Source organism: Falco peregrinus, chromosome 4, assembly GCF_023634155.1.
Source record: "Falco peregrinus isolate bFalPer1 chromosome 4, bFalPer1.pri, whole genome shotgun sequence".
In the NCBI taxonomy this organism is placed as follows: Eukaryota; Metazoa; Chordata; class Aves; order Falconiformes; family Falconidae; genus Falco; species Falco peregrinus.
Window position 1 is genome coordinate 63,637,838 of NC_073724.1, and position 13,578 is coordinate 63,651,415.

The 13,578-nt window shown below is 41.7% G+C and overlaps 1 protein-coding gene across 2 annotated transcripts in view; it reads right to left on the bottom strand.

Annotated features, from left to right (window-relative positions):
- Positions 1–8,062, bottom strand: part of ITGBL1 (integrin subunit beta like 1) — a 145,268-nt gene extending 137,206 nt beyond the window's left edge. Inside the window, exons 1-3 of one of the 2 annotated variants that reach the window (XM_055803050.1) lie at positions 7,953–8,062; positions 7,784–7,916; positions 6,301–6,509 (exon numbers count right to left, since the gene is read on the bottom strand). In XM_055803050.1, the coding sequence (XP_055659025.1) occupies positions 6,301–6,509; positions 7,784–7,881 (307 nt within the window). In that variant the 5' untranslated portion in view covers positions 7,882–7,916; positions 7,953–8,062. Of the gene's footprint in view, positions 1–6,300; positions 6,510–7,783 lie in introns of both variants that reach the window. The other variant, XM_055803049.1, reaches the window with a different exon arrangement.
- Between the last annotated feature and the right edge of the window lie 5,516 nt (positions 8,063–13,578).

The window sequence follows — 13,578 nt, forward strand, 5'->3', positions numbered from 1 at the left end:
AAACTCTCTTGAATCTTTATTCCTCTTCATACCAGAATCTGATCATCTAACTTCTTGAGCTGATGTTCCAGCCCACTCCCTATGTCCCAACTCACAAACCTCTATCTGCAAATATTCACACCTTCACTAGGGAAAGAAGCTATTAAATAGCCTTTTAAAATGTTGTTTAAAAGAAAGTCATTTTTTTCATTATATACTCAGAATTTGAACAGAGGAGTGGAGGAAAACATACATCACTGGGTCTGGATAAGTGTCTTTTCGATGTAGAATTACTGCTATGAGCAGGGCTTGCAAGCATTTTGAGCCAAAACAATCCCCTCCTTCTAGGGAAAAGTAAACAACCTCAAAGAAATCAAAGAAAAAAACACAAATTCCAGCTCCTTCACTTTTGCCTTGTTCTTTGTAGTACTTCCAGCTCCAAAGGAAACTTGGCTCCAGCAACACAACTGTGATACACCACAACACTGGTAAATTCCACTACTACATGTATACTCTGGGGTCTTTCTTTGCATAGAAGCCAAATATCAGTCCTTTTTAGGCACAAATGACCTTTTTTCCTGAGACAGTCCTAGTAATGTGTTTTTTCCTCCTAAAAAAGCTCATGGAAACTTAAAATCAACATGTTCCTTGTCAGGACCAGCTACCTGGGAACACCTACACCCAAAGGTTTATAGTCCAGTGGCAAAAGTGATGGATGGTTTGAAGCCCTTTACAGGAAAAGCTATCTACAATAAAACTTTAAATAAGCATAGAAAATTTTAGCAAGCCAGTCAGTTTGTCTGACAAAGGCTGTCATAAGAACATTTAATGAAACCCATCCCTTGATGCAGCAGGTAAGAGCATTAATACACTCTTCTGTAACATTAAGTACACCATCTATTTTCTGTCATCCATGTCTTTTCCATATCAATGATAACGAAAAACAAATCTTTATAAAAGGACTCAGTCTGTGAAAGCCATTTTGTCACAAAAGGCATGCTTTCAAATAAATAAAAAAATACTTCAGTCCATTATCAGCCCATGAATAGCATCAAAATTCAAACCCATTTCAGAGCACTTATTTACATTATCAAAACTTGCATGAAGGTTTGCTTTTTCTCTGCAACAGATGAGCCTGTCACCCCAGTCTAAAGAAGGGCAAAAGGTGAAGTAGATGTTGTTCTCCCTCCCACCCTTTGCTGTTGGTGATGGCATGAGGGGCTGCATCCCAGCTCTGCTAGGTGCTGCAAAAAAGCCTCTCCCTCCTTCCACGTGCCCAGTGTACTCAGTTTGGTTTTTAAACTATTTTCCACGAGTAGTACCTGCAGTTAAAGGTGCTGAAAATGAGAGCTAGGCATTTAGCTATGAATCGTTTAAGAAGATACTTTTAAAATGCCTCGCTTCTAGTAATCACCCTCGCAGTGCCTCTCTCTGAGCTTCCTTCTCGTGCCTCTCTCACCATTGCTGTGAACATACACACTGCATTTGGAACTATGGCAATTGTAGATGCATCAAAAGCAGCTTGTGTGTACCTAGATCAGATCGTGAGAGCATAAAGCTGAGAATAATACTGGCTTTAGCTTGTGCTTTGTAAGTTTGCCAGGACCTTGTGCACCTAGCAAGGCAGCGATCCTGCAATGAGGTCTATGCTATCACAACTTCACTTCACTAGAATCTGGGGGACCTGTTTTGAGATGAATATGTATGTTATTATCACACCTACACATCCCTGCTCCTAGATGAAGTGTCACTTAAGCCAAGTTCTGAAATCCAGACTAAAGCAAACTAGGTCAGAGAAGAACTGCAACATCCATTTTCATCAACAGCCTCCTGCCCTATTTTTAGCTTGGTCTTTTTAGGAAGCTGTGTCTCCGATGACCACATGTGCCACAGCTGAGTCTTTGCAAATGTGTCCTCTGACAGAGAAGAGGCTTACACCCGCTTTCAAGAACCCAGGGCTTTGAATCTCACTTTGGATCAAATGGTAATCAATGCAGGTCACAGACTGGCCTTTCTTTGCTTTTAGCAAGAAATGCTGCTCAATGAAAAAAAAAAAGCTTGTCAGACCTCCGTCCAGTACAAATACAAAGATACACTTGTTAGAGCGTTTCCAACTCAACTAAGATAGCTCTGCCTAAAAACCGCTCTTTTTGTGCAAAGAGCAGTCCTCAGCTCAAAATGTTCTCCATATTCCATTCTCAATTTCCTGACTCTCTCCAACTGACTTATAGGGCCATATATCCCATAAACTCACATGGATGCATAACTTTGTATTACATTACTACTTTATTTCCGATTTATCTTGTATTTCCACATCCACTCCTCGTCAAAGTAGTATTTCACTTGTGTTCTCTGCATAGTTTAAAGCCTTACAGAGAAATAATGGCACTGATATCTTTCTGTCCTTCACATAACATGATAACACTTCTGGCTGTGAAAACCTATGACTAACACTGCCATTACATCGCTGAACTAGCCTTAAAATAGGCACAGCACTTACAGCAACTACAGCTTTGGAGAAAGTAGCAGGAAAATTTCTCACTGGCCTGAACAGCAGAAAAAAATGTTCCCCAGCAACCGCTTAGGGCAGTGGTAAATCACACAGTTGCCACTCTTATTCAGTAGGTGTAAAAGGCATTTCCATTTGGAAAAAAAAATGTTTATAAAATCTTAATAACTCTGGGAAAACAAAGACAATGAATATAGCTCTGAGCAAAGAGGAACGTCCTTCTTCATATGTCCCTCTCCACGCTGTCACCGAATCGTATCTGCCCCTTGAGCTCACCAGCTATGCGCAGTGCAATCACACTGCCTTCACGTCCCAGCTGGCAATTTCCGTGGTCCATTCTCTAGGAACATCTAGAGTGTTCCCATTCCAGTTGCCCATGGAAGTCTAAACTTTGTTTACTTTTCCTATCTTCATTAATCACAAACACAGTAAAAAAGATTAACCAAAAAAAAAACCCAAACCCAACAGCCCAGTAAAACTGATTTTCCCCTATGCTGCAAAACCATAGAAAAATAAGTATCAAGCAGCAAAGTTATAGGAATTAGTGCCACATTCCTCTTTCCTTTCACACAACACAGGCTCCACTTATGCTAAGAAAGCCTGAGGCAATATGAAACTCTCTGAGGTCAGAACTACTAGTTGCAAATAAACAGCAACAAATACATTGTCTGCTCTGAATGAAGCATAAATCCTTTGGGGTTTTGATTCAGTGTTTGATTCAGCCTTCGTCCTCTTAGCTCATCTCCTTGAAGACCAGAAGAAAATGACAAAATAAAGATGTCACTGACACTGCAAAGAGAATGACAGTATTGGGACTCTTCTTTCCTCTACACCCTATGATATGGCAGGCAGACAAAAAGGCCACTGAGGACAGGAGGCTCAGTGACTCAGAGTACAGCATTTCATTTCTCTCTTCTTCTTTGTTTCTGACTCCATGAAAGATCAGCTATTGCTTTATCAATCTCAGTGGGATAAAACAATCAGAATTCCCTCTAAAGCACATGGAAACGCCATGGAAGGGAAACACAGCAGAGAAGTCTCAAGAGAGAGTAAACGGACAGAGACATTTGCATCTGCTTTCCTTCTTTACTCATGGCATAATCTTTTCCCCATTGCTTATACAAGATGATAAGAAAAAGAAAATCATAAACAGATGGAAATCTTCTCTATCTTCAGGCCTTCTCTTTTCAGAATATGGGTGTCCCATGACTGGTCCAGAAGCTGGATCTGACCCAGAAAGTCCCCTGAAGATAACGAGCTGCATATTGAGCAACTAAGTATTTTGTTTAGCTTGGGACAGAAGAGGGGAGTTATGTCTGAACAATTATGTTTGGCACTCATGACTCAAACAACTCTGCCTGACAACTCTGAATATGAACATCACTGGTGATTAGACATCAGTCACTTGAAAAAGGCATCACTGGCAGCTTGAAAAGTAGCTTGTTTGAAACAGCATTAATCTCAAATATTTGAGGCTCTCTAGAGGAATATTCAGTGTCTGGTAGCTCTGCATGTGGTACCAGTCAGCAGTTATTGTTGTACTCATCAGGAGAGACCCACATTGGAACAGGACAGCAAGTATCAAAAAAAAAAAAAAATAGGAAAAAGGAGAACAAAGCAGGAAAGAGGAATAGAACTGCAGTAAGACATTTTGGCTTTTCACCCAGAGGAAACACAATTTCATCACTGAGTTTAAAAATGTGCTCAGAAATGCAAAGAAAGGGAGGTATGTCATACATGAGAAATCAGCTCCATGGTGTGGCACTAAGAAACATCAGAAGGTGCAGTTCACTGAATGGCTGGGCGGTGGGGATGTTATTCCTACAACACAAGGACCAGTTATACTAGATCTGACCATCTGTTCTATGTTCCCTTCCTCCCATACATGCACAATGTAAAGTTAAGTGACTGAAAACATGGGGGGAAATGAAGAGAGCAGCATGCACAGCCTGAAAGGAGGTGTCTCACTGCCTGGACCCAGACCCCGTGTTCCAGCCCTGAAGGAGTTACCCAGGCCTGTGCTCCTGCAGTGCTGGGCAGCCCTGAACTCCAACAAAGTCAGCTGGACTTTCAGCACTGTTGTCAAAAAAACAAACTAAACAAGCAAAACCCCTAGGCCCCTCACAGCTGTTTCCCTGCCCATTACTTTGCACTGATTTTTTTACTACTTTTTTTCCAGAAGAGTGCATTGAAATTATTTGACATCTCAGTGGTAACGCAGCTTCAATACTCCAGCTACAAAAGGTGACAACTACAAAAACTTGTTCTTTATAAAATGTTTAATCACCTAACATTCGCATCTTTGAACTGCTGCACGAAGTGTTACACAAAAGCTAAATATTGTTAGAAATTTAGTGGTTATGTTTATCCTGTCAGCACCACTTTCCACCAAAGCACTGACAAAACTCTCAGCCACCACTCGTGACATTGACAGGAACATAATAGTGGAGTTTGCGGCAGAATATTAAAATTGAAGGAGCTTTCAGTTTCACTTTATACAGTTACCCCAGCAACAACAGCAAGCATATTGAAATCACACCACCAACGAGGAAATTCTTGTTTGGGACAGCAAAGCACTGAAATGATCAGCAGACCCCTGATACTTCTTATGTAATTGGGCTTGACACTGCTAACTACAGAGTCTATAAATCAGTTTCTCCACAAAACCCTAAAGTCATAGGTGCCAAATACAACTATTTTTCTCATAATCACATCCTTGATCTTTTCATATTATTACTGGACTTCTTATTCTTAGCTACTTTGTTGCTAAAATAAGTTGCTCTTTTTTTTCCTACAAAATTTGCCAAACCCACTACTGGAATGCATTTGTATTGTCCTCTTACTAGGAGAATTCCTGTAAAATTCCCATTGACCTAATTGCAGTTTTTGGCCTGAAGAGATGACACGTTTGTGTGAATCTGGTAAAGCTGTTGAAGCAGGGATACTGCAAATTAAGTACCCTTCTGGCCTCTTTCGTTGAGCTTCAGTCTGAATACCCTTAGGAATGTGATGGCATTTCTCCTCCCCGCTTTCTTCTAAGCTGCTTAAGAGGGGAAAAAAAATGTCCAAAATCCAACTGAAATAGCCCAGAAACTTAAGTAAAGACAGCTGGAAAGATGAAAGAGTGATAATGTTTAGATGCAAACCAAGCAACATGTTCCAACAACTGGCAGGGACTAAATTCTGTCCCAGAAATGTTACTTCATCTGTCATTAAAGATTACAGTGTCAGTGGGGAAATCTCTGAAACCACAATACAATTACATTGTTTTAAGTCTTTATTTGGAAAGCATTACCATTACTTAGAGAAAAATAGAGTTTTCATATCTATACACCCTGAGTGTAGTACCTGTTAAAGCAAACCTTCTTCCTCATAGCAGGAGAAGAAAAAAAAAAAAAAAACACTACAGGACAAAACTGATTGTTTATAGATACTTTAAAGCCTTGGTATATAACATATACCATCATTAGGTAAGCAGTTCAAATGCAGTAATACTGTATGAAAAACACAAGCAATACTGTTCCCTGCATTAGATTCAGTTTGCAGAGCCTCCAAACCAAAGCAGCTCCTGCTTTTGCCCCTGCTGCAGATGCAGACTTGCTCTGGGCAAAGTCCCATTTCATGGCAGAGACAGTGCCTTTGACTTGTATCCTTTAATCTAACAAAAACTTTGGATGTGCCCACAATCCCATTTAGAGTCATGGTTCGGGGACACATACACAACTGTGGTCTCTACTGTAGCAGTGTGCTGTGTTCCCAACATATTCCTGCTTATATACTCTTAATTTTCTAAGCTTTTGTCACCTCCTCACCTGCACAGATCTTCCCATCATAGATCTCACACACCCAGTCGTGGCACTCGCAGAGCGGACCGTAGTATTTGCCGGACTCAGTCACTTGGCAGATGCAGACTCCACACTCACATCTGCCTCTGTCACTGCACAGTTTTCCCCCTGGGATGCGGCACCTGAGCTCCGACTCAGTCTGGGACAGCCGGCAAGAAGGACTACCCAAAACGCTCCTGTAGAGGACAGCAAAAAGAACAAGCTGTGGTCAAAGCCAGGGGCTGCAGCTCAGAGCCGATGACAACCTGGCTCATGGGAAACCATCCTCTTGCCATGGCTTCAGCCGATCCCCAGAACATTGTTTTTAACACCACCACTTTAGTTACAGTTGTAAGCTATTAGCTGCCTCAAATCACCCAATTTTCTTCTCTTTCATCAGAAATCTCATTGATAACTGTGGGAATGCTTATATTGTATTTCACTTACCTTGTTAACTGCGTTAGGCTCATGGTTTTCGTTATGCATGTCTGGTATAGATGCATATACATGTATAGTATGGTTATCTGTCATGAAACATTTTGATCTGGATTATTCCAAAAAGTTTAGAAAAGGCATATACATCCAAACATCTAGGTAGCATAACAGGAATGTATGATACCAAAAAGCACACCTATGGTTGATTCTAATAAACACATTTGCCAGAGTAATCCTTCTGGTTGTCATATATATAGGATCCATGCTTTCATTGGAAAAGGAAACTGAAGTAATCACTGCTTTCCATGCAACAGTGTAGTTTGCGGCTCTGTTTTTAGTAAAGTCAGCAGAATCCAGATGCTAGATCTGAAGATTTGCAGCTCTGCCATGCAATTGTACCATGCACTGGAGCACACAGAGATCAGGACTTTCAGGACATACACAGGGAAAGTAACACACTGCCTCATCAGGAGCTGGATTGTAGGAAAACAGAACAAAGGACTGGCCAAGCCAGAGTTGTTCACAGTGCTGGGGAATCCTGAGGATTCAGGTGACTAGTACCTGCGCTTCTTAGACACTAGATTTTGCAGGCTCTGGGGTACAAGCTGCTGGCTCTGAGAGCAGGTGGGTGCTGGGCCTGGTGGAGGGGAAGAGCAGAGGGCAGCGTGCCTCGCTGTGCCGCTGCACCGAAGAGCGGGAGCACACAGGGGTCTGTGGTTAGGAGCCTGCTCCACTCAGGCAGCACTATGTAAAGGTCTAGGCGCAAAGAGTCATCGCTGTTCAGCTCTTTGCCCTTCACTGCTTTAAAAGCCTGCGTCTCGGGCATGAAATACATCATTGCAAAAACCCCCGCGGTTTGCACAGCACCAGTTTAAGCGCCCAGTGACCCACAGCGCTTCCCGCAGTGTCACTTCCAAACAGGCAAAGGAAGGGCTCGCAAACGACTCCGCCGCTCCCCCCACAACCCCAGCCTCCACACTCCTGACATCTCAGAAATCGGTCGAGCCCCGCCGGGAGGCTGCAGAGCCACACTTACCGCAGGGCTGGGGGGCCGGCCGGCGGCGCGGGGTGGCCGGCTGGCAGCGAGGTGACCAGCAGCAGCACCACCAGCCCCGGCAGCCCCCGCCCGTGCATGGTGCGAGCCGCGCCACGCCACACCTGGAGCACTCCTGGAGACGGCCGGCCGGACAGACGGCAGGACAGACGGCAGGACAGACGGCCGGACAGAGCCGCCGGGCGTGCGGAGAGCTGCGAGCTGGACAAGCCCGGCTCCAGGGCTGCTCCCCCCGTGCTGCAGTGGCTCCGATTAGCTGCCTGCGAGCGGGATTTGGGCAGCGCTCTGGGAGGGAGGCCGATGCCAAACCCCGAAGTTTACAGTCTAGGCAGGGAAGTAATTAGAAACAGTTGCGCAGCCAGATGGTTTATTTTGATGTTTTAAAAGTGGCCCGTTCACAGATGTGAACGAACTGTCTCGTTCTCGAAGTGCAGGCACCGTAAATATTTGAGGTATGCGGATCCCCCTATCCATTGATGGCTGGCTGCTTGGGATAACCTGTGTAACTCGGTGGGGGAAAAGCACGCGGCTGAGGAGACAGGACCAGTGCTCCCCAGCTGCAGCATCCCAGCCTGGCTGCTGGAGCACCTCCCTCCCGCCTGCCGCCCCAGGTCCCTCCTTTCCCTGAGCTCACCTGCCCATGCCATTGCACCATGCCACACCACGGCCTGATGACCCACACCAGCCTGAGGGACTACAAAATAAAAAATATTATGAGTGAACCGCTTCCTAATGCCTCATTAAAACGCACAGTACAATACTTCACCAGAGCAGTGGGAGATGTTGGAAGTGCTTTAAAACTAAGCTAAAATGAGGGGTAGTCTCTCTAAATGAGTAACATTTGGCAGGAATGGCCACATGCACTTCTTTATGCTACAGAAAAGTTGCAACAGTTTTTGATGCCTCTGGTTATCCTGGGAAATCAATGATTGCCTGGTACCTCCCTGGGATGGAAAGCTCTTACAGAAACAAACGTCCACCATAAAAGACGGTAGGGTATAGGTGTCCTAGTCCACAGACACACAGACACACATACACGCGCGCGCGCACACATGCACGCACATGCACGCGCACACACACATGCACACGCACGCACGCACACACACGTGCACGCGCATTTTTACAGCAAGCAGCTTTCACTGGTTCCAGCACCTATATTGGAGACTAAAGCCCTCAGTAGCTTTCTCAAAATCAGTAACTCTTGTTTTACTTTCATACTACGTATCTGGTATACCACAGTTTATACTGTTCTAGAAAACATTTTAAGATTTGGTTACAAATCCTTTGACTCAGATGCTGCCTCTCCTAAAAGTGTAATTAGGTGTCTTACATTTTACATCGTGAACTTAAGGGTACAATTCCCAGGATTCCTGCTAAACATAACTAGTTCTGCTAGTGATATTTCTTAAAAAAAAAAAAAAAAAAAGTATTAAAAATGCATCAAGCATTTGGCTTTGCTCTGCTGGTCTTACAGATACGAAAATAAACTTTAAAGTCCAGTTTGGAGCCTGTAAAATCCAGTTTTTAGTCAAGTACCCATCCAGTTGAAGTATAAATTTTCATTGGAAGGCAAAAGAAGAGATTGGACAAAATCTGTTCTATCTATTCACTAAAGATACACAGGTTAAAACCAAACATGATTTCCATGGACTATTAACACACAATACTTTTGTATTATTTTAATAAAGTATCTTGAAGTTGTGAAGTGTAAAACTTTGCTCTCTACTTGTAGTGTATTATCCCCTACATGACACATAATTTTGCCCTAAATTATAAGCAACTAGAATTAGGATGTAAAAAAAATCTCAGATCTCTCTATATAGCTGCTGCATATTGTATACTGATTTTTAACAGTTTTGTTGCCCTTTATAGTGTATTTCATATTGCAAGTATGTTACAGAATTTTCTCATGCAATGCAGCTCATAAAAATCCTGTATTAAGAGTGATCTGTTAGCTTCAGTCTTGTGAATGTTTACAGTTGTGCTAACTTCATGCATTTGACTTAATTTGATGGATCTAGTGAGAAGGTAAGTAATATTGGCAGGCATTTATTTCCGACCATCCTTGAACTTTGAAGGCCATACTTAATGCAGCACTATGTGTTCTATCTGTGTGATAGTTTTTTAAAATTATTTGTAGTGCTACAATAAAAAATACTAAAAATTAAAACCTCTTAGATTCAAAACTGGAGCACTTTTAAAAACAGTATGATTGTCAGAGACTGTACTGCCAGAAGTCTGGAGTTAGAGAAGAATAAATAGAAAGCCTTGCATTTTAAACAATAGTAATTCCCTTTTGGCACCAAATTTATCTTTAATCCACAAACTAAAATGTTGCCATCTGTTCATCTTCCTCCTTTTTTCCCTGTGCAGAGTGGTGCTGCATTCACAGACCTTCAAGCAGCCTGCAAACTATAACTTCAAGTGTATGAGGAGAAGACATCCATCATGATGCGTTGACCTTAGCACTCTCTTATTTTTTATTTATTTACATCTGTCAGGGTTTTAAGTAATACACACCTTTTGGCTATGGACCTTTTGGATTTGGAGAAGGCATAGTTACACAGTCCAAGTATGCAGTATTTAAAATGTGCACCCAGAGCTTACGTTTAATAATTGCTTTCATGTGTATGTGCCTCTAATACAGTATCTCAGTGCTCCCTTACTGGATTTTAACCTTTGCTCAGACTAATCATTTAAGTCTAGAATGTTTGTATGTATGCACATATATGTAAGTATATATACACGTGATGTGTACATGTTTGGGAGATAAGTGGCTCCCAAACAGACTGTAAATTCAATGTAAAAGGAGCCAGTCTCTTTCTAAATGAGAACCTGTCACACTGTCTTGAGAGCTGCTCAATTCCTTTCAGCCACCCCTGTACATAATCTTAAGAAGCTTTGTTCTCTACTGCATAACATACACCCACGCAAAGTACAGCACTTGTAAAATGCTACTTTTCCTGTGTATTGGAGTTTCAGACTAAGGCTTCAGACCTGTAAGCCCTTGGTAGATGTACACTTTACATGTGGTAATGACAGTACCCTCAGAGTAAAGGTACAGAAGAGAAAGTCAACACAACGTGGAGGAGGAGAAGAGGCAGCTGGAACATACTGCTAATACTGAACAGCCCTTTGAAAAGTAGGCAACAGGTTGAAATAATACTTGTCAGACAATAAAGGTCTTCAAATAAAGATGTGGAATCAAGAAAATAAGTGCTGTTAAACACACCCACACCTGCACCTCAGTTTAAGTGTATTGCTGTTCGTGCTCTTCTTAAAACTGCAGGATTTGATATGGTCAGAGATTGGGATAAGCCTTTCTCCTACAATTTTATTTACCCTCAGCAGAGGAACCTGCAGTGTAATTTCCTGTCCAAACTGGTGATGGCTATTTTGTGGTTTCATAACCTTCTGAACCGTGAAGAATTGTGATGTAGTTTTTTACGTGAAAACCAAGTTGCAAGCCCTGGGGTAGACTAGCTAATTCATAGGCAGTGGTTGGTGTTTTGTTTGTTTGTTTTTTAAAAGGCAAGCAATATCTTAACTTTAACAATGCCAGAGTTGCTTTTGTAGCAAAGCAAATCAGAAAAATATTATAAGGAAAAAAAATAAGTAAAAAAGCTTTTTTCTTTTTACTCTAAGAGTGGTCTAACAGTAGGAACAGTGGAACAGGCTGCCCAGTGAAGTTGTGGTCTCCCCACCCTTGGAGATATTCAAAAGCTATCTGCACAGAGTTCTGGGCAGCCGGCTCTAGGCGACCCTGCTCTGAGCAGGTGGGTTGGACTAGATAATCTCCAGAGATCCCTTCCAACCTCAAATATTCCATAATTCTATGACTCTGATGACATACTGTGCTACTGAACAAGATTTTATTTGGTGTGGGGAGGCAGAGAGACTGCTTCTCCTTTATTACAGCCTTTTTAGTGGCCAGCTTAATTTTGTTTTCACTTTAATGAAGCCACTAGGTTTGCAAACCACATTCCATGCTATTTTTAAGGAAATTTTTTTTTTAACAAAACAAAGCAAAATGCATATCCAGTGAACAGTGTAAGCTTAACAAAATACTGGAGACCACCAAAATTTGTCAAAAAATCCTTCCGGGTTTCCATGGAAGCCATTATAGTAACACCATAGGTTTATATCAGTGAATACATTGCAGAGACATTCATTTATATAGCAATTTTCTAAAGTTAACCAGAAGTTGAAAATCCAACATATAAAACAAGTTACTATTTCTCCATAAGAGAATGGAATGAGGAGAGTTGGAAGCTTCCAATAATTCTTCATCACTTCTGCCAAGAATATATAACGACTAAATGAGATGGTTGTAAAGATCTGCAACAGATCACTTTAATACCCATGGACCAAAGTACTTGATGGAGTTAACTAAAATCCGTCTGAATTAAACAGTTCAGAAATGCATGCAGCTGTTGAGAGTCATTACCGTGCTAGCCCATGGCATCCTTGGAAGGGAGCAAGAGACAGAGTATGACAAAGCTGTGCAGAACAGAAAACCTTGTGTTAATTTTGCTGACATGACATGGAATCTGGGACAGCTGATGGTGTCACAGAGGGAATAGAAATAGCATTTGGAGTTATAGGATCAAGGTTAGAACAAGATTAAAGCTGAGCTGGCCTGAATGTAGCTGGCCTGAATAGTAGTGAATATAAGCTACCCAAACAGTTCATAGGCCAACATTAATCAAGATATTATTGTGTTATACTCTAGTGTAAAACCCTAGCTTACACTTTCAGGTCCCTGTTGACACTTTAAATAGTAGGTAGGTCTTTTGTTTGTTTAATGTTTACTAGTTAATTCCCCTAAACGGCAATAATACCCTGCTTTTACAGAGGCCTTAAGGAAGCATAAGATTTTTAAGCATGAGCTTGCAAGACAGCTCAGAATGCCAGCAATAATAGTATGTTCTAAAAAACATACCACTGCATTCTTAACCATTTAGCACTTATTTCAGAAAGCTAGTCAAGGTCTGGTGTAATCCAAGCTAACAGTAGTGCTGAAGAGGCCAAGAAAGGAAATAAATGGGCATTTTTGAACATAAACTCTCATTCTGAGGACAAATTGTGCCTTATGTCTCAAAGGACAACATTCCTTGCTTCTGGGAATCTTGAAAAATCCACAACAGTGGCAAATACAATAAAAATAATGAATGATCATGATTTTTTGTTATTTTTTTTAACTAGTTACCTGAATGAGTTACAATGAAAGATCATTCTCATCTTTTTGACCAAAGAGTTTGTAAGGATAGTAAATGAAAAAATAGATACTGCTGACTTCTTAGAGGCAAAATGCAGCAACTCAGGTTAAATGCCCGAGTTGAACATATGCACACCAGATTCTCCAGGCAACAGCAAACATCTCGTGTGGTTTCAATGCTCTGTCTCGCACTGGGTCCTGCTGCCTGATCTGAAACAAAAAATGCATGAGACAGAAATTAAGCAAAAGTCAAGGCAGGGTGAACACTGTTATTGCCCCTGAGTACTCAGTACTTTCTGAAAGCAAACAAAACATATACATAATTGTAGACTTAGGATCCTCCTTAAGGTTTGAAATTTTGAAAAGCATACTCTTGGTCCTTTATTCTGGTTCATCAGTGTTGACACCGGTCACAGACACTCAAGAATGACAGACAGTTTTGTAATCCACCCCAATCAAAATTACTCATGAACACTAATTGATCTGCTCTTGCAGTCATTAGCCTGATGCTGCTCCACGACCGTTTCTGTTACGGTTATACGCTTCAGCGTGAGACCGC